The sequence below is a fragment of the Chlorocebus sabaeus genome, chromosome 14 (genome assembly GCF_047675955.1).
Source record: "Chlorocebus sabaeus isolate Y175 chromosome 14, mChlSab1.0.hap1, whole genome shotgun sequence".
Lineage (NCBI taxonomy): Eukaryota > Metazoa > Chordata > Mammalia > Primates > Cercopithecidae > Chlorocebus > Chlorocebus sabaeus.
Window position 1 is genome coordinate 70,533,166 of NC_132917.1, and position 20,562 is coordinate 70,553,727.

Consider the following 20,562-nt stretch of genomic DNA (forward strand, 5'->3'; position numbering starts at 1 on the left):
AAGGGTCCTGCAGCCCAGCCCCAGGCACAGAAGACCCCGAAGGCAAACACGTTTCCCCGCCAGTCAGGGGCAGCCTCTGCTGTACCGGGCTTCGGCTCTTCTCAGCAATGACACTCGCCAGGAGCTGGGACTGAGGTCCCGCTGACTTCACATCTTGTCGGTTTTGTTCTCGAATCTGTGTGGAAAGGGGAGAGAGAGAGTGAGCTGGCTGTTCGGGGTCAGCGTGGAGTTTGGGAGGGGGCATACTGGTGTGCCTGGGGTCTGGAAAGGTCCTCCAGCGGTGTGGGAGCCTGTCTCCTATCCTAATGCAATCCTTGCAGTCTAAGGGGGGGGCCTCCAAGTCTGTTCCAGGGTGAATTAGCAATTTATGTAAAGCACCAGATTTTCATGAAACCAGAAGGAGCTATAAACTATGAAAAATAAAATGAAGCATAGTTGATCCTAAGAAACCCATGAGGAATTTGTTTTAAATACAGATTCTAGGCACCCACCCCCTCCCACCATTGAATCTGAATGTCTGGGGAGAGGGGAGAGGTAAGGAGGGTGGTAGAGGAGGGTGACCCAGGAATCTAAACTTTCAACAAGTGCTGTAGGATATCCAGGCCCACACACTGCAACACTATCCTGTGAGTGATCTGACCTGTTAGAGGTGCCTGCTACAACTGCAGTTTTAAAGTAACATTAAAAATATACGCAAGTGAACTGTCAGGCAAAGGTCTGGAAACACACACAGTGATCTTGAAATATTGCAAATAAACCAAAAGGAAAATGGTATAAAATTCATTAAAATTCACTTTGTGGGCAGGTCTTTCAGACACAGCGGATGTGTAAACCAAGCCCTGCTCTAGGTAAAGGGTTACGGGACCACATGAGTGCAGTGCTTAGCACGACACCTGGGCCATGGTCAGTCAATGGTAGTTTCCCTCTCCTGTGAGGCATGTGAGATGTCAGCGAGTCAGGCACATCCTGGGAACTCAGCTCCCATTTGCGGGACTTGAGACCCCCAATGTGGGAGAAGAGAGAGTAGGAAAAACGGCCTCCACTTACCTTGTTCCTCATCTCCAGCACTTCCTGGGGGTCAGTATAGAGAGGCACAAATTGGTTTGGGTTTTCAATGCGAATCGGCATGCCACTGCTGGATTTCTCCACCTCGTCAGCCTTCATCCACTGCACAAACACAAGGCCATGGGGCTGAGGTGAGGGAACAGGCCCATGCATCCTCCCTGGTGATCCACCCATGAGATCTGGGCCCAACGGCCTGAGTGGAAGGTCAGCAAGCCTACTCAGAGACACTCTCTCTTCTTGGACATCTTTGATGTCTGTCTCCAGGAGCAGAGAAGAGCAACAGATGACCCAGTTACCAATGAAGGCCCTCAGGCCAAAGGTCGGCTATAAAGAACGTCCAAGAGTCGGGGTCAGAACCTTGGGAACCAGCTTTGACACACAGGTAACCACTTGGGCTTCGGTATTAGGTAACTTGATTTGAGTTTGGAGAGCTTCATATTGTTTGTTTGTTTATTTGTTTTTTGAGACGGAGTCTCCCTCTATTGCCCAGGCTGGAGTGCAGTGGCGCGATCTTGGCTCACTGCAAGCTCCGCCTCCTGGGTTCATGTCATTCTCCTGCCTCAGCCTCCTGAGTAGCTAGGACTACAGGCGCCCACCACCACGCCCGGCTAATTTTTTTGTATTTTTGGTAGAGATGGGGTTTCACCGTGTTAGCCAGGATGGTCTCGATCTCCTGACCTCGTGATCTGCCTGCCTCAGCCTCCCAAAGTGCTGGGATTACAGGCATGAGCCACCGTGGAGAGCTTCATATTGTTTTATGAAGAGCTATTCTGTTTGGCTATTGGCTACTTTTATGTTAAAGAGAAATTGAGAGCCTGTGGGTGGGGAGAGGGAGAGAAAAGGTAACTTCATAGAAGTGGCTGTACAGCCCACCTCCTGGACTTGCATCAGATCTGAAGTCCCAATGTTAAATGCTCCTCCCTTGAATTTCCCAGAAGCCCCCTGTGGATGTGGGAGAAAGAAACACAAACCAACTGGTTCTGCGTCATATGCCTGGTCCAACTGCCTTCTGGAGAAATCTGCTCCTTAGATCCAAAACCTCAGGCAGAGGTCAAGGAGGAAGCGGTCAGGGGCTCAGTGGGCCTGAGCAGCTGCTCCCAGAGGCCAAACAGGAAGCCCAAAGAGGATGCTACTAACCTGGGGCAGGAGAGGTTTGTTCTGTTCCCGTTTTAAAGCTGCTTCATCCTGCAAATGCAGCCTGCCCCTCTCTGCCCGGGTCTGTCCTGGGCTCCCCCTTACCGTGGTCTTGGGTCGGGGACTGCCCATGCTCCTCTGGACCTCATCAGCCACATTGACCCGCAGGTAGGTGTTGGGTGTGTTGAGCCAGCGGGTCTTCTCCTTCTGCTGCTTCTGGGCATGCTGTCGCAGGGCCGGTACTGGGGCACCATCCTCCTCAAACACGAAGGCTGTGACCGTGGCTGGAATCTCCACCTCACTTTTGTGTTTGGTTTTCTCTTGAACAAAGGGGTGGCGGTACGTGTAGCCCGTTCTGTAGCCCTAAAAAGGACAAAAACAGAACCACTTATGGGGTGAGAAAAAAGGCCTGTACATGCACATACACGCACACACACCTTTCCTTCCATCTGCTTAAAGGACTCTTCATGTAAACCCAAATCTCCATTAAACAATCTAGGCTTTCCACTCTTCTGATATATTTCAGAACTGTTCCCTCCTCCTGGTCCCCCAGCCCCTCTCTTTCTCTGCCTCAACAAGTCCTCTGATCTGGGCTGAGAAAATCCTTAGACCTTTGTGGACCAGACAGACAGAGCTCCTCATCCAAATGGAGCCAAAGATTCCCTCTGGTCCAGTAGCTCCCAGCCCTGGCCGCACACTGGAATCACTGGGGGAGCTTCACACAAACACTGACGTCTGGGCCCTGATGCAGAGTTGCCCATTGAATTAGATCACTGCGTGGCGTGGGCTATAGGATCTTTAAAAGCTTCCCAGCTGATTTGCCAGTCACCCCTCCTTTCCTTGACTCTGAAGCTTCTTAACAATTTCCTTCGGCCGGGCGCAGTGGTTCACGCCTATAATCCCAGCACTTTGGGAGGCCGAGGCAGGCGGATCACAAGGTCAGGAGATCGAGACCATGGTGAAACCCCGTCTCTACTAAAAATAGAAAAAATTAGCCGGGCACAGTGGCGGGCGCCTGTAGTCCCAGCTACTCGGGAGGCTGAGGCAGGAGAATGGCGTGAACCCGGGAGGCGGAGCTTGCAGTGAGCCGAGATTGCGCCACTGCACTCCAGCCTGGGCGACAGAGCGAGACTCCGTCTCAAAAAAAAAAAACAAAAAAAAAACCATTTCCTTCTAAGAACCCTGAAAGCAGACTCAAGAACATTCCTGTCTCCTAAGCAAGGCCACGTCCCTCAAAACTGGAGCTGACTGCTTCTTGGAGAGAACAAACATTCTAGAATCTTGGCAGCTGTTGGAGCAACATTCAACTCTCCTTGTCTTATTTTTAAATTAAAATGGCATTAAGGTATCTTTCTGATTATAAAGGAAACACAGATCCATGTAGAAAAATTAAGCGAAATAAAAAAAAAAAGGAAAAAACTGAATTTTATGCAAACTCCCACTCCAGAGACAACCACCAAAAACCTTTCCAGTCTTATCTCTATGCATACGCATGTGTGTGCATGTATGTTTGATACTAGTAAAATGATATTTCCAATTACATATAATGGCTACTTAACTATTTTCCTTTGTAAATTGTTTATGTTCTCAGCCCATTTTTCTTTTTTTCTTTTTTTTTTTTTTTGGTTGAGATGGAGTCTCGCTCTGTCACCCAGGCTGGAGTGCAGTGGCTGGATCTCGGCTCACTGCAAGCTCTGCCTCCCGGGTTTACGCCATTCTCTTGCCTCAGCCTCCCGAGTAGCTGGGACTACAGGTGCCCGCCACCTCGCCCGGCTAGTTTTTTTGTATTTTTTTTCAGTGGAGACGGGGTTTCACCGTGTTAGCCAAGATGGTCTCCGTCTCCTGACCTCATGATCCACCCATCTCGGCCTCCCAAAGTGCTGGAATTACAGGCTTGAGCCACCGTGCCCGGCCTCAGCCCATTTTTCTATTGATGTTTCTCTTTTTCACATTGATTTGTAAGCTCTGTAAATTAAGAATATTAATTTTTTCACTATCATAGATGGTGAAAATATTTGCCTCCATACTTTGTCTTTTACCTTGTTTATGGCAGGGGAGTGGTTTATAGAAATGCACATTTTGAATTGTTTAATATCGTATCTATCAATATTTGTCATGATTGCAGACTTTTCCGCCGTGCTTGATAGGTCTTCCCTAACACAAGGGTATCAAAAACATAAATCTATGTTTTTTAATACCCCTATGAGTTCACTTTTTATGTTTACCATTTTGATAAACCAGAAATTTATCTTGTTGAAATAAATGAAGTAGCAATCTGCCTCAGTTTTCTTTCCCAGATGGCAAGTAGTCTATCTTTCCCCCACTGATTTATAAAGTGCCTGTTTTTCCTGTGTTAAATTCTCATATATTTTGGATCTATTTCTGGATTCTCTAAGCTGTTGCGTTGTTTTGCACATCCATTCTGCTAGTGCCATGCCATTTAGTTGCTAAAGTTTTATCACACTTTGTCATGGTGGAATTAGTATTCCTAATTACTTTTATTTTGGTAACATTGTCCTAGCCATCCTGAATTTCACATGGAAGGGCATTTTGTCAAGTCCTTGTACCTTCCCCCATTTTTGAAAGAAATCCATTGAGTTTACTGATTAATTTTGGGGAAGTAACGTCTTTACCCTATTGAAGCTTTCTAACCAAGAATAAATTATAGCTCTTCACTGACTTCAGGTTTTCTCTGATGTCTATTAATAAAGTTTTATGGTTTTAAAAAATGGATTCTGCTTTTTAATATTTTATGATTGTACTCCATTTGCAAATAGGATGATTTTCTCCCATTATTATATTTTCAAAGTAGTTAATGTTAAGACACAAAAACTTCTGATTTTTGTATATATTTGCATAATTGACCACCTTAAACTGAAATCACCTTTGCAAAATTATGACAGTAAGATAAGTAAGATATGACACGGCTGACTCTGTCTTGCTTCTAGCCTCACAAGCTGGCTGGCTTTGCTCATTCCTGGATGTGAGCCAAGCTAACTTCAGGAGAAATTTATAGTGTAAACGATGACAGCCCTTCCCAAAAACTAAATTGCCCTTGTAAAACTAATGAAAGACCACCAAGTTAGGAAGAGGAAAGGGGCCTGAATTTTCTAAGATGTAGGCATAGTTAAATAATTACCAGCCATTATTCTAGAGGTCACACGATTTACAACTTCCCCAGTTACTCCTGTAAATAATATCACTATTGTAGAACCTAAGATTGGCCTTTGGAGATATCTTTTCAGGCTTTTGCATTTCTGACAACTGGATGGCCCTGGGACTCGGTCAGTCCTGTGGCCCCACCCATAGGCAGATTCAATGCACAAGTACCATATTCCACACTCCTATGACTATATCCCCAACCAATCAGCAGCACCCATACCTTAGCCCTCTACCCACTAAACTATCTTTGAATCTTCCTGGCACAGTGGCTCACACCTGTAATTTCAGCACCTTGGGAGGCTGAGACAGGTGGGTCACTTGAGCCCAAGAGTTTAAGACCAGGAATCTTTGAAAAACCCCCTTTGAAAAATCCCTAACCTCTGAGGCTTCAGTGAGATTGATGTGAGTCTATCTCCCGCATGGTGTGGCCAGGCTCGCATCAGTTAAACTCTTTCTTTACTGTAATGCCATGGTCTCTGTGAAATGATTTTGCTTGTGTAATGGGCAGGAAGAACCCATCAGGTGGTTATAAAAGTATTCTCATTATTTCTAATATTTTTTTCAGTTGATTTTTTTTGGACTTTATAGGCATGTAACCACATTATCTGTAAATAATAATTTCCTTTCCTTTAAAAGATTTATAGCTCTTTTTTTTTTTTTTTTTTTGAGACGGAGTCTCGCTCTGCTGCCCAGGCTGGAGTGCAGTGGTGCGATCTCGGCTCACTGCAAGCTCTGCCTCCCAGGTTCATGCCATTATCCTGCCTCAGCCTCCCTAGTAGCTGGGACTACAGGTGCCCACCACCACGTCCGGCTAATTTTTTGTATTTTTAGTAGAGACGGGGTTTCACCATGTTAGCCAGGATGGTCTCGATCTCCTGACCTCGTGATCCACCCGCCTCGGCCTCCCAAAGTGCTGGGATTACAGGAGTGAAAATATTTATACCTCTTATGCTTCATTGCCTTGGATTGAATTCCAGTGTTATTCTAGAATAATATTAAATAATAGTGCTATGACCAAGAATAATTGTTTTGTTTAAAAGTTTAATAGGCACATGCCACCATGCCTGGCTATGTTTTGTATTTTTTGTAGAGACAGAGTCTTGCTATGTTGCCCAGGCTGGTCTTGAACTGCTGGGCTCAAGTGATCCACCTGTCTCGGCCTCCCAAGGTGCTGAGATTACAGAAGTGAGCCACCATACTGGACAGATCAAAAGTTTTTATCCTTTGATGCTTCAATATTATGAAATACATTTAAAAGATTTATAGATTGATATTATTAAGCCATCACTGAATTCTAAGAATGAGCCACCAGTTATTGTATATTATTATTCTACTATTAGGCTTGATACTATTTACTAGTTTTCATGCAGCATTTTTCATCAACGTTCAAAGAAAAATTGGTCTAATTATGTTACAATTATTATGGCTTAGTATTCTTTTTTCACTCCTCTCTGAAACAGTTTAAATAACAGAATTATCTGTGTCTTAAAGGTTGGAAAGAATTCTTGTATGAAACCATCTAGTCATGGTGCTTTCTTTAGGCAGAGATTACGCAGCATACAAATGTTAATGGGAGTTGTATTTTCACTGTGGATTGTACCTTTCATTATTATAAAGTGGCCCTCATGGTCAGCCTAGTAACAAAGTAGAGATGATTAGGAGGAACCGAAGGCAGGGAGAAATGTATTCATTATTGCAATAACCTTGACATGATAAAGAAGGCCCAAGATGGTAGCAGTGAGGATGAGAAAAATGAATCAGACGGAACGTTATAAACAGAGTTCAGCTTTCACTTCTCTGAGCAATCTAAGAAGTTACAGCCTCTTATGCAATTAGCTCCTCATTGCATATGCTTTCCTCTTGTTCCTGAATTGTCGCCTGTTTATATCCCATATTATCAGCTAAATTATTAGCCCTTAGAAGACGAAAGTATGTCTTAAAATTTTTTTTGTATCCTTTGAAGAGCCAGCCCACTCCTAGACACATGCTAGTTTAATTTGTTACATGATAGATTAGTTCATTTATTCACTACAATAGGATATTGTTACAAAGGTGCTGCCTAGGATTAAGAAAATTAGTAGTAGTATGTGTTTTCTGCATTAAAAGTCATGAAATGGACAGAAAGACAAAATTAACTATATAAAAGATATGAGCAAAGTCCCAGTATAAGATAGGCTCTGTGTCCTGGTTTTTACTGGACTATGACCTTTTATGTTTTTTGAGATGGAGTCTCACTCTGTCACCCAGACTAGAGTGCAGTGGCACAATCTCAGCTCACTGCAACCTCTGCCTCCCGGGTTCAAGAAATTCTCCTGCCTCAGCCTCCTGAGCAGCTGGGACTACAGGCGTGTGCCACCAAGCCCAGCTAATTTTTTGTATTTTTTTTTTTTTTTTTTTTTTACTAGAGCCGGGGTTTTACTGCATTAGTCAAGCTGGTCTCAATCTCCTGACCTCGTGATCTGCCTTCCTCGGCCTCCCAAAGTGCTGGGATTACAGGTGTGAGCCACTGCGCCCGGCCTAGACTACAACTTTTCATAGAGGACTCTGCAGATATGACAACATCCACAGCACTTAGTTGGTGGTGGCGAAGTCCACAGTTTACAAAAATTCAACTACTATTAGAATAACCACACATTCTAAATCAAATTTCCCATCAACGAGGCTTCAACAACCTAACTGTGATGCTGGCCGTTCTTGTGCCCACCCGATGCCTTGTAATTCCTGGTTCCAGGGCGCTAAGCCTCAATGGACTGGCCTGGAAGGGCAATGTCAGCAGACTCACCAGGTTGTCCAGCATCCTCATGAGGGCCTCAAACTCGTGCTCCCCGAGCCGGCTCTTCTGCATAGGCCCAAAGGTGCTCCCGGCCCACTGCACAGAGCCCACCTCGTGGGGCCGGTGCTTTTCCTGCTCCAGGAGGATGAGGTTCTCCACTCCCCCGGCACTGGACAGAGCCGACACCTGTAGCAAAGAGCAGAGAGGCCTCAGCCCATGTGCACATGAGTACCCTGCACTTATGTATGCTCCTATATGTGATGAGAGAGTGGGGAGTCACAGAGGAGAACTTAGAGGCCAAACTGAGAAAGAGCCACCCACACTTGATAGGCATGCACCCATTTCCAAGAAAAGAGCTATTAGTTTATTTCCTGATGCCAGTTCTTAGAGATTATAAAGAAGGAAATAGCAAGCGTTAAACCTTAAGACTCAAACAAAACAGACGACTAAAAGTTACCTGGGATACAGATTAACCTAGAATTGTGATTATATCTAGGGAGGGAGGGAAGATGAGACTGGAAAGGACTTCAAAGGGGACTTCAGTTCTTGTTTGTAATATTTTGTTTCTTCAAGATTTGAAGCCAGAGGTTATGAATATGTTTGATCTGAGTGGTAAGTATGGGTGTCTATTATGTTAGTCTCTGCATTTTTCTGTATGTTTGAAATATCTCCGATGTTTTTTATTTTTATTTTGAGACAGGGTCTCTGTTTCCCAGGCTGGAGGGCAGTGTCACAATCTCAGCTCACTGCAGCCTTAACCTCCCAGGCTTAAGCTATCCTCTCACCTCAGCCTCCTGAGTAGCTGGGACTACAGATGTGCACCACCACACCCAGCTAATTTTTGTATTTTTAGTAGAGATGGGGTCTTGCCCTGTTGCCCAGGCTGGTCTCGAACCCCTGGACTCAAGCAATCTACCTGCCTTGGCCTCCCAATGTGCTGGGATTACAGGCATGAACCACCATGGCTGACCTCTCCTATATTTTTTTAAAAGTCACTTGAAAGAAATAGGCTGGCTCCCAAGCCAATGAAATTTATTTGTAACCTCATGGGATGAATTCACAGGTCCAAAGGAAGAATACATTCTCCACAATGGGGTTAGTCAGTCAAGGAAGCCCAGAAAAAAGAGACAGATAAAATGCCTCCAGCCAAGCACTGTGCAGGGGTGACAGTTCTCACTCACGGACTTAGATTGTCCCATTGTCAAGGCTACATGGGGAGGGCAATGCAAGTGGTTGTAGGCAATGGACTCTGAGTATTAGGATAAGAGGTGTGTGTATACAGTAGGCAATTTTAGAATGATCCTAAAAAACACTCATTAATCTAACAAATCCTCTTATTTTTTTTAATTCCATGCTCATCTAATGGTACATTCTATTTACCCTCATGTATCTACCACTCAGATATAATTGGTTAGGGTTTGGCTTCCTGGATGATAAATCCAGCTACATAAAGGGACAATGGCTTGTGAGTATTCCAGGTGGTGAGCCAGGTGTTTTGCACTGCACATTATTATGTTAGCATTCCGAATAAGATATGATATCCCACGTTAGCCTGCTTGTTATGGGAAACTGCTTTAATTACACACACTTTCAGTACTTTTATGACAGTTGCTTTTTACTGGAAATGAAAAAATCCAGTTTAACCTGCTGACAAATACAGGTCTATGAACCCAAGAGGATCAGGGACAGACCTTAGAGTGAATTAAATTCATCATTTAACAAATGCCCCTGTGATACTTCTCTGAGGTCAGCCAGGCAGCCTTCCCAGGTGACCCCTGTCACCCTGTGAAGAGAAGGAAGCAAGAATATTATCTACACCCTTCTCATCCAAGCCATGCATCTAGCGGAGGACAGACAGAACTCTCTCACTGCCCCTCACAGCCCTGGTGTGGCAGTGCTTCTCCAGGTAATGTTTAAGGGCACAGACCTAGGCACCAGGCTGCCTGGGTTTGAATCCTGGCTCTGCCACTTACCAACTATGTGACTTTTAGCAGCTATTTACCATCTGTGTGCCTCAGTTTCCTCTAAAATGAAAATAGCAGTACCTACCTTGTGAGAAGTCTTTAAGGTAATAGATCTAAAGCACTTAGTGTAGCACCTGGTACATACGGGGTGCCATATAAATGTTCTGATGAATGAATTTTGAGAAGCACTATTCCCTGGGGACCCATACTTAACGGAGAAGAAGAGAGGGAGAGACTGCCCACAACCTTGTAAGAGCTGCCTCCTCCCACCTCCCTCTTCCTCCCCCGGTTTCCATGGTGATGGGTAGCAGATGGAGAAGAACTGCCTGAGCTTCTTCCCATCTGCCTGTCGGCAGAGCAGGGAGCTGCCTCTCTCAGTGGGGGATGACCCAGTTTCCCGGAACCCCAAATTGATGGGGAGCAGAGAGAACACCATCCCCAGGAGAAATAAATAGGCTCTCAGCCTTGAACTGCTAACATGACCATAGCCACGTTCGCTTGTTTGCCAAGGTCACCAAGGGAGAAAACTTGGCCCACAATGGAAACAGAGCTTCAGTGCTGGCCGCGTCACCCAAAAATGACCTGGCCAGGGCTGTGCTCCCAGCGGCACCTGCAGTCGCTGTTACCTAGGCTCTTCATGCCCTGATCCGCCCACGCCTCCTCTAGGTTTTCCTGCTTTTTTCTTCCACATCTTCCAGCTCTATTCCGCCTCTAGAAGCCTCTCTGCTCTACCAGCTGGGAGAAAAAAAAGGTCACTGGAGCTTTCCCGGGGTTATCTGTCTGCATTGCCTGAGGTCCTGTAACAAGGTCTCAGCAAACCAGTCCTGAAAAGAAAGTGACAGCAACTGGGGGAGTGGGGCTGTGAGGTACAGAAGGCTGCAGTTCTGCCCTTTACACCGTCCAGAAACTGTTTCTGGGGGCCCTGCACCCTAGGAGAGGCGTACTTTACCATGTGGGGTGGTGCGACACGTGGGCATCCCTCTCCATTCATTTTTAGGGCTGAGCTGTCTTTGCAGAGATGACGTTTTTACAGGAGATATTTTCTTATTGAAGACTCTTCTCCCGAAAGAAGATAGGGAGCTCTTAAGAGTTCAGATGTGGGAAAGGGAGAATAGCTTCCCTGTATCCCAGAGGCTCCACCAGATTTTTCCACCAGTCAGTGGTCAGAGCTCAGGGCCAGAATCTTTGGTTGGGCAGCAGGGGAGGGCACCACATCACATAGAAAGGCACCAGCTGGGTCTGTGTCCACCTGCTCCTGTTCTGACCACTGCCTCTAACACTTCCTCATCATTATCTTCACAGCTGTCCTCACCACATATCCTCTAAAAATGACTGAAAAGGTCCCACTGCAGAGCCTCCACCAGTGATGTTTCCAGGCAGATCTCAATCTCCCCGGAGTACCTCCAAGAGAAAGACCTCTTCCTCTGGGTGGTGCTCTGCTTAGGCTGGCCAGGAGAGGGCGGACAGGACACCAAGGGGTTGGGCAAAGAGCTGACTCATCCAGGAGCAACGGGCCTCTATATGTCAGTTGAGTCCTAAAAATATCATCAGCAACACCCCTCTTTGCGTCCTCACAGCGACCTGCTGGGCCCCACGTCTACAGTTGAGGAGACAGAGGCTCAAGCAAGGCAAGTCCTCTACCCAAGGGCACACAGCCCAGAGTGGGGAGAATGGAGCCCGGTCAGCCTGGTCTGGTTAATAAGGTCTTTTCAGGGTGTGCAAGGCCCCCTACCTGCTCCTGACCAACTTGCCACATTGAAAAGTGTGTGGTTGGCTTATCCAACACCACCTTGTTGTCTATACAACTACAGGTTTGTGGCCGGGCGCAGTGGCTCACGCCTGTAATCCCAGCACTTTGGGAGGCCGAGGCAGGTGGATCACGAGGTCAGGAGATCAAGACCATCCTGGTTAACACGGTGAAACCCCGTCTCTACTAAAAATACAAGAAATTAGCTGGGCCTGGTGGCGGGAGCCTGTAGTCCCAGCTACTAGGGAGGCTGAGGCAGGAGAACGGCGTGAACCCGGGAGGTGGAACTTGCAGTGAACCAAGATCGTGCCACTGCACTCCAGCCTGGGCAACAGAGCGAGACTACGTCTCCAAAAAAAAACCAAAAAACAAAAACCAAAAACAAAAAACAACTACAGGTTTATCTGTTTTCCTACTGCTTCTCCACCAACTCCTCTAGGGGGTTCCCTGATCACTGACACGCCTGTCATCTCCATCCCTTCCCAGTTAGGGATTCCATGACAGCTTCCTGGACATCACTTGGGGTTGCCCTGGCTGTTAAGGCTGCCACATCAACACTCCGACTGGCCTGCTTTCCGCTTCTCTTTCTGGACTTGACCATGTTCCTGGCCTTTGCGAACCAACACCCTCCCCTGAAAAAAAAAAAAAACCTACCTGTGTGTCCTTGGGCATAGGTGCAAACAGGTATACCCCATGTAACATATGAGCATGGTAAAAAATTTCTATGCCTTATTACAGTTTCTCCCACTGTCCCGTTGATGAGCCCAGGCAGCTCCCCAGACTGGGCACTGACTCCCAAGAAGTGGGTATTTATTGGTTGTTGGACAATGCTGATACATTTTTCAAAGCCACAGAACTAATCCTAAGTGTGAAACTTCAGGATAAAATGGTGCCAAGGCAGAGAAATAGGGCAAGGCCTTTAGAAGGCTGGGATCAAAAGACTCCCTGAATCACAGCCAACAGGGTCACCACATTTGCCCACAGGCCCCTGTCAGAGCTCACTCCTGGGCCCACTTCCCAGGAGAATGTGCTCACCTGTATCTCACATGCAGCCTGCAGGTGAAAGATCTTGTAAAATGCTTCCTCTACGGTGTCACCCAGAGCAACCACTCCATGGTTTCTTAGCACCAGGATCTGTAGAGGAATAAACAGTCAATTAAAACCTTAAGTCTTCTAAACTTTAGTTAAGAGGGAGAGGTTTTTTATTTTATTTAGATCAACTTCCACAACCAATCCCAGGGCCCCTTCTCCCAACTCCTTGTTTATGTTCTCTAATCAAATACCCAAAAGCTACCCCCCATGAGATTTTAACTCAAAGCATCTACCCTAAGAAATTGAAAAGGCATTTTAAAACTGGGACTAAATAGCTTGATCAATTTCTTTAGGCAATGCCTGGGTTTTTAGGCATTTTAAAAATTGAAATTGAAAAGGCATTTTAAAACAGACTAAATAGCTTGGTCATTTCTTTAGGCAATGCTTGGGTTTTTAGGCCTTAGAAAGCTTAGAAGTTTGAAAAACTGGTGTGTGTATTAAAGTGAATAAAATTATTTGCTGTCCAATACAAAGTTCCCACCTCAAAAGCCATCTCTTGCTCCTGTGACTTAGTCGATGTGGGAGTCAAAGCCCCAGGGGGCAGTTCTCTGAGCGGTGGCCCTGCAGAAACAGGTGAACCACATCACTGCTCTGGGCCTTAGGTTTCTGCACCATAAACTCCATGAGGCCCTGTCAGCTCTGAGATCTCACAGCTCTAGAAAGAGGCCACAGTGACCTTCTAATCTAACTCATGGGTTTTACAGAGAAGAAAAAGCCTGAAAAGACTAAAAGTCTCAGGCGGGTGTAGTGGGTCACACCTGTAATCCTAGCACTTTGGGAGGCTAAGGTGGGTGGATCACCTGAGGTCAGGAGTTCGAGACCAGCCTGGCCAACATGGTGAAACCCCATCTCTACTAAAAATACAAAAACTTAAAAATTAGCTGGGTGTGATGATGCCTGCCTGTAGTCCCAGCTACTCGGGAGAGTGAGGTGGGAGGATCACTTGAACCTGGGAGGTAGAGGCTGCAGTGAGCCAAGATCGCATCATTTGCACCCTAGTTGGTGACAGAGCAAAACTCCATCTCAAGAAAAAAAAAAACACAAAAACTGAAAGTCTCTTAGCTAATTAGGGGAAGCATCTGAACTAGAAGCCAGGGGTTCTCACTATTAGTGCAATGTTTTAGACTCAGTCAGGGAAAGGTGGGTAAAAGTCAGGGAACCCAAACTGAATTTGTACCAAGAGCACAACTCCCTAAAGTTCAACTGCATCTTCCCTGCCAGAAACTTTTCTTCATTGGTTTTATTCTCAAGAACTCTCTGGAATGACATGACACCAGCCTGGGAGCTGGGACACAGATCCATGTGTCAGATCTGTGTCCAGGCAGAGCCTGGGCTGAAGCCTCGTGGCTCTCAACATCACATCCTCCCTTGTTGAAAACAGCTGGTATTTCTTCCTCTGAAGTGCCAGAGAAACAGAAAGAGACGATGACTGTGGCCCACAAAAAGTACTACAAACAATGAATACCCCATCTCTCAAAGTCTTGTAGCACTTGGTAGATGTGAACATTTCATCCCTCTCCCCACACTCTAAATAACGCTCTGGAGGACGTCAGAAGACAGAGGCGAGATACCTCACTGTGTGAGAGAGGACAGGGACTCATAGGAAATGACAGTGCATTCCTTGCCAGGACAGTGGCAAAGCGCCCATCAACCCAGACTAAGCTCCATGGCTGTGCCATACTGAGCTAACCACCCCCAATTATGTGCTGTTATAAAACTGGGCTCAAGAGTTCAGTCAAGCAACAATAAGATTCCATTTTTCTCTTGCAAGTTGGCGGAAAAATAAAGGCGACAACACTCAACTTTGGGGAGACTGCAGGGAAGTGGCACTCTCATATCCTAGACATGGGGTGGGAGAGCGAACAAACCATGTGAGGCAATTTGGCGACATGAAGTAAGAGTTCTAGCCCGTGCAGCCCTAGGAACCTGTCCTAAGAAACTCATCCCAAGCTCACACAAAGATTTAGCTGAGAGGATTTTCATCAATGTGTTGTTTTTATAAAGAAAAAACTCAGAAAGAAAAAAATCTTTTTTTTTTTTTTTTTTTTTTTTTTTTTTGAGACAGGGTCTAACTCTGTTGCCAAGGCTGGAGTATAGCAGTGTGATCACAGCTCACTGCAGCCTTCACCTTCTGGGGTCAATCAATCCTCCCACCTCAGCCTCCTAAGTAGCTGGGACCACAGGTGCATATCACCAAGCCTCACTCATTTTTGTATTTTTTGTTGAGACAGGGTTTGGCCATGTTGCCCAGGCTGGTCTTGAACTCCTGGGCTCGGGTGATCCACCCGCCTTGGCCTCCCAAAGTGTTGGGATTACAGGTGTGAGCCCTGCACCTAGCTGGAAAATACCTTCTAATGTTCAACCACAGAAGAGTATTCAGGTAAAGTATAGCACAACTATTCACATAATGAAGTCTGTGAGTAGTTGTACTATAATTAAATTAAATTTAATAATTTAAAATGGTGTTAGAGAAAATATTTAATAACATACCCAGGTAATTACTATATATTGCTGAGGGAAAAACAACTTATTTTATGATCCTAGTTTTGCAAATAAATTTGAATATATTTGGGATGCACAGCAAAATCTCAGGGTAGTGGGATAGGGAGATCATTCTTTTTTTTCCCCTCTCTTCCTCCCTTATTGTCCAATGAACTCATGTCACTTTTGTGATTATGGCTTTTGATAATGCCACTCCAGATTATTGTCCCAGAAGAGCTAAGCTAACCTTGCAGGTGGGTCCAAGGCACTTCTGCAGGTTGATCCGATCAGCTTCCTGCTCCATTTCCCCATTGAAGTCGTAATAGGCCATGTCCCCCACCAGCAGGGCGTTGTGGGAGACAGGCAGGAGGCCCCACTTCATGGCTGACACCTTAAAGAGACAATGGCGTGGTTAGCACCTGCAGCCTCCCAGCCCTTTCCTCAGAGCAGCACAGTCCAGCTCCACTCTGGGGGCTGGTGAGGGGTGAGGGTGGGGAGCAGGCACAAGAAAGGCCTGGGCTCCTCCACCACCTGGCTTGGGTGTGCTGTCACGTGGCTTGCTCTAGCGTCTTTCCATCACTGCTTTCACAGCAGCCACGTCAACATATCACCTTTTAGAATTGCTAGAAAGAAGGCACTCCAGAGACCTATTGCTGCCCCTCCCACTTCCCCTGCCTCACACAGCTTTGCTTTTATCATATAATTCTGGGAAGAGGCAGGCTGTGGTGGAGTTTGCACCAGGCTAGGGTAAGCAGAGTCCAGATCTCTTGGGGTAGGCTGGAGACCCTCAGCTTTGGTTTCAGTGCAGACAAGATCACGACTTTTGACAAAGAGAGAGGCCCACTGAAAAGTCCCATGTTAAAAGGAATGAAATTATTTGCTACCCAATACAAAGGTCCCACCTCAAAAGCAATCTCTTGCCCCTGGGACTGGGATAATACAAGTGCTGGGGACCAGGGTTGAAACACAGGTTGTAACCCATTGCCCCACCACTTATTAAAAGTGAGCTGCTCATGGTGGATAGAGTGTGCAATATTTTTTTTTTAAGCAAGGAGCATGGAGGGGTTTAGAAGAACCTTTGCCCTCCTTCACTCATTCTGCCCTGACTCAGCCCTGAGCTCTGCAAAGATGCATACTCGGCACAAATACATCTTCACATCTTAGTCCAAATTCTGGAAGGGCTGAGTGCTCATAACCAGTGTACTTTGCTGAGAAAACGGGCTGATAACAAGTCAGCCTACTGTGTCCCTGTAGGTGTGTGGCCTAGGGGTCAGCAGGGTAGGGTGGGGTTCGGGGGGAGTGCCCAGAACTGGTTGTCTGCCATTTTTCTAAGTGACATTGCAGTGTCTTAGGCACACATGGAGAAATGACCAGGGGGGACAACCTGCTCCTTGAGGCTCTTCTTTCTATTCCCTCTCAGTTTTGTTTGCAATGTCCCCTACTCTCAGCCTACGCTGAGCTATGGGAAAGTGGACACAGTCCAGGTTCCCACCAACTGGTTGTGCCCTCTGTCAATATATCCTCACCAGAGCCTGGCTTCGTGGGGGCAGGCCCCACCCCTTGGTCCAACAGGACTGACCCGAGTAGAAACTTAGAAGGCACTGTCCCCTGGGCAAGGGGTCCCAGCTTGTGTATGCAGCACGGTGGGGACACAATGGAACAGACATTCCACGTCTTCACATTATGCTATGACTTTAGTAGTCAGAAAGGTGGAGAGGCTGGGCGTTTCCACGTTGGGAGGTCTCTCGCTTCACCTTGGCCTGAGTTCTAGATCTTTCCAGACTGTTTAAAGTGACAAGATTGCTACAACCTCGGCTGCCTTATGTCTTTCCCTGGCTGGCTGAGAAGGAGCCCACTCACCGCTGCTGTGGCCGGTGTGTGCAGGTGGATGATGCAGCGCACATCGGGCCTGGCTGCATAGATGGCTGAGTGCAGACAGAAGCCCGTGGTGTCCACTGGGAAGCAGCTGCTGCCCTTCTCCACCACCTCTCCCAGAATGTTCACCTTGATCTGCGCCAGGGAAGAAGAGAGACTTATGGCAACAGGGTGGCGGAGGCCCCTCACTCCTCTCCCAGATGGTGGGCCCAGCATGTGCCACCCACCTATCTTCACACATTCCAAACACCATAAGTAATGATGGACTTGGTGTTGGAAGAAAACAAACCAGTTCCTGCCCTCAGTGAGCGCACAGTCTAACAGGAGCACAGACGATTGTAATTCAGCAGGAGAAATGCGAGAGCAGAGTTTCTCAGACTTGACTGTGCATGAGAATCACCCAAAGCCCAGTCAAATGCAGGTTCTGATTCAGAGGCTGAGAGGGGCCTGAGAGCCTGAATTTCTAACAAGTTCTCAAGTGATCCACAGACCACACATGTGGTAGCAAAGTGCTAGAAAAGAATCATGCACAGAATTCTCTAGACAGAGACAGGGGGAGTCTTTCATCCCAGCAGAGCATCTGAGAGGCCTTCCAGGGGGAGTAATGTCTACATTGAGCCCTTTCTCAATAAGGCGCAAAGAGGCTGCGGCTGCTTTACCAATGACAGCTCTAGCCTCACTCTGCGCCCCCACTCCCCTGCCTCCTGGATAAAAAGCAGTAAAATATTTAATCACAGAATTTCCCATGTCCTGAAAGCCCACAATCCAAAGTAAACAGAACTCTCTCTCAAATCACCCAGCACAAATCCAAATCCTGAAGCCAGCCCCTCCCAGTGCACTCTCACTGAACACCTCCCCGGCTTCCTGGAGTGCAATCTCCTGGCAGCTGGGAGTTAACCTAACTTCACTGACTGCAGTTGTTCCCTGGACCCGTTAACAAGTCAGATGATAGTCTCTAAAACTCACCACAAATTTAGCCCTTAAAACTGAGGCACCCATGACATTCTGAATGTGGCACACAGAGCAGCTCCTCAAATTGCCCATCACTCCCACTCCAGAAAGCCCAGGCAGACAAGATGGGCATCAAAGCAGGGAGACCGACACTAATGTGGGCGGAGGGATGTGCTGCTGGCGTTTGCTTATACAGAAGCATCAGGAAGATGTTCAACAAATCTTTACTTACAATATCCCATTTTAAGTGAATTTCACAGACGTCAAGGCAGCGTGACCCCTAAAAGCTGCAGCAACTCTCCCACTTCAGGTACTTTAAACCCGAGTATGGAGTGCTGGCCTCCAGTTTCCTTCAGCCCCACTCCCCCACTTCCTCGGACATGTGGCCTGTTTAGAATTCCCTCTCTCAGATGATCTCTCTCTGATCTTACATATTTTATATCTCATCATTGGATGTGTGATCTGTTGTCACTCAAGAACTTCCACAGCCTAAATCAACAGCCACCCTCCCATATAGTGCCTTTGTACAAATGGGAAAGCAGGTACTCCTTCTTGAGGACAGCCCAGGGACGTAGGGCTTGATGTGTGGGTATTGCCTTTGTGCAAATTCAAAACAGAAGCCCAAGGCTAGGACACACTTAGTGAGTGGAGTACAGGTTGGATTTCACTCTCTCTTCTCTTCCTTATTAGCCAGGCTCCCTTGTGCAGTGCACAAACTGTACAACCACACACAGCAGCCCTACATCTACACACACTCCATAAACATCTCATGCCCATGACTCAAACCTGTATCTCTAGCCTGCATCTCTTCTGAACCTAGAATAACCAAATGCCAACTGACATCTCTTGAATGTCCCACCAGCCCCTCAAATTCAATCCCATACTCCCAACCCAACTGATCACCAGGCCTACTAAGCACAGAGGCCCGGAATTTCCTTCCCAGCTTGCTGTAATAACCCCACCTAGGTGTCAGTTGGCCTCCACACAGCTTTCAGAGTGATCCTTCTACAATAGAAACCTGCTTGCATTACTCCCCTGCTTGCACTTCAGTGGCTCTGCGTGTCCAGCAGAATAAAGCCAAAACACCATAACAAGATCTTCCATGCCATTTATCACCTGGACCCTATCCCCCTTCCAAGGTCACCTCCAGATACTGAACACTTGAGTCAGACTCGGCCACTCACCTGTCCTCCCAAATGCATGCACAGGGCTCTTGTATGCCCCTGGGCTTGATGTATGCTGCACTCCTGCTGAGGACAGAGTAATCTCCGCCAAACCTCTCCTTGCCACTATGGTCTAAGTCTGCTTACCCCACTGGTTCACATCCCACTGACTCCACTCTTGCACCATGGTTTCAGCTAGAAGCCTCCTCCCTCATTCCCTCCTCCTCCTACAGCTCCTGGTGGGGTAGGGTGCCCCTTTCCAGGCTCCCCAAGCTTCCTTCACCTCTACTGGAACACTCTCTACCCTGAGCTTAAATAGCCGATTACCTCGCCTCTCTTCTCCAACCAGACCATGAACACCTTACAGACAGAGCCTGTGTCATCCTTGTCTCTGTGGTTCCAGCTCTGACTTGGCCATCACCTCCTTGGGTAGCCTTGTGCAAGTTGCTTACCCTCCCTGGGCACCAGTTTCCTTTCCTGCCTCTCAAGTGGCCTTGGCCATGGTAGAAGTCCTGCCCTGCCTAGATATTCTACGACTTGCTGAGCCTGGACTTTTGACTGAGTAGCTGGACTCTACACCTAAGCATGTCTCAAGCCTGGTGGAGGCCCCCAAGCTGGTATCCTCCTCTCCGAGGTACATGGCACAGCAGCCGCAGCCCATGTATCTGAGAAGGATTGGGCCTTTTCTGCTTCTAAGACAGTCCTTTCTACACTTTCCTCTTCCCATCCAGAAATATTTCCTGAACTAAAGTAACTTTTGAAAGCCTCTACCTCATCTAAAAGGAGCAACACTGAAAGGGGACCCAGAAGCATCTCTAATGGTACCAGTGCTGGACAAATCTCATGCTGCTTTGGTTCTTATTCTAATGTACCCCCTATCCAGAAAGGTCCCCCACTCCCAACCATCGTGGTCTAATCCCAGGCGTAGCCATCCCATGAGTCAGCTGAGAGGATGCCAGGCCCATCTCAGCTCCCTCCTCCCTCTCACTGCACTTGCCGCCTCCTCCTGACAATTGGTCTCTTGGTCGCATCATGCTCTGGACACTTAGTTTGTTCCATGTGTCTTCTCCGCCCTACCAGATTGTGAGCTCCACAGCGCAATAATGACCAATTTGGAGATGACCTAGCACTGTGGGAACAGAGAGAGTGCTGTCA

The 20,562-nt window shown here is 47.0% G+C and overlaps 1 protein-coding gene across 2 annotated transcripts in view; it reads right to left on the bottom strand.

Annotated features, from left to right (window-relative positions):
* ADD2 (adducin 2) overlaps window positions 1-20,562 on the bottom strand; it is a 111,943-nt gene that overhangs the window by 19,854 nt on the left and 71,527 nt on the right. For both annotated transcript variants that reach the window (XM_007970312.3, XM_007970313.3), the window contains exons 7-13: window positions 17,279-17,428; window positions 15,666-15,809; window positions 12,881-12,979; window positions 8,144-8,320; window positions 2,305-2,562; window positions 1,048-1,167; window positions 86-175 (exon numbers count right to left, since the gene is read on the bottom strand). In XM_007970312.3, coding sequence (XP_007968503.3) covers window positions 86-175; window positions 1,048-1,167; window positions 2,305-2,562; window positions 8,144-8,320; window positions 12,881-12,979; window positions 15,666-15,809; window positions 17,279-17,428 — 1,038 coding nt within the window. The remainder of the gene's footprint in view (window positions 1-85; window positions 176-1,047; window positions 1,168-2,304; window positions 2,563-8,143; window positions 8,321-12,880; window positions 12,980-15,665; window positions 15,810-17,278; window positions 17,429-20,562) is intronic.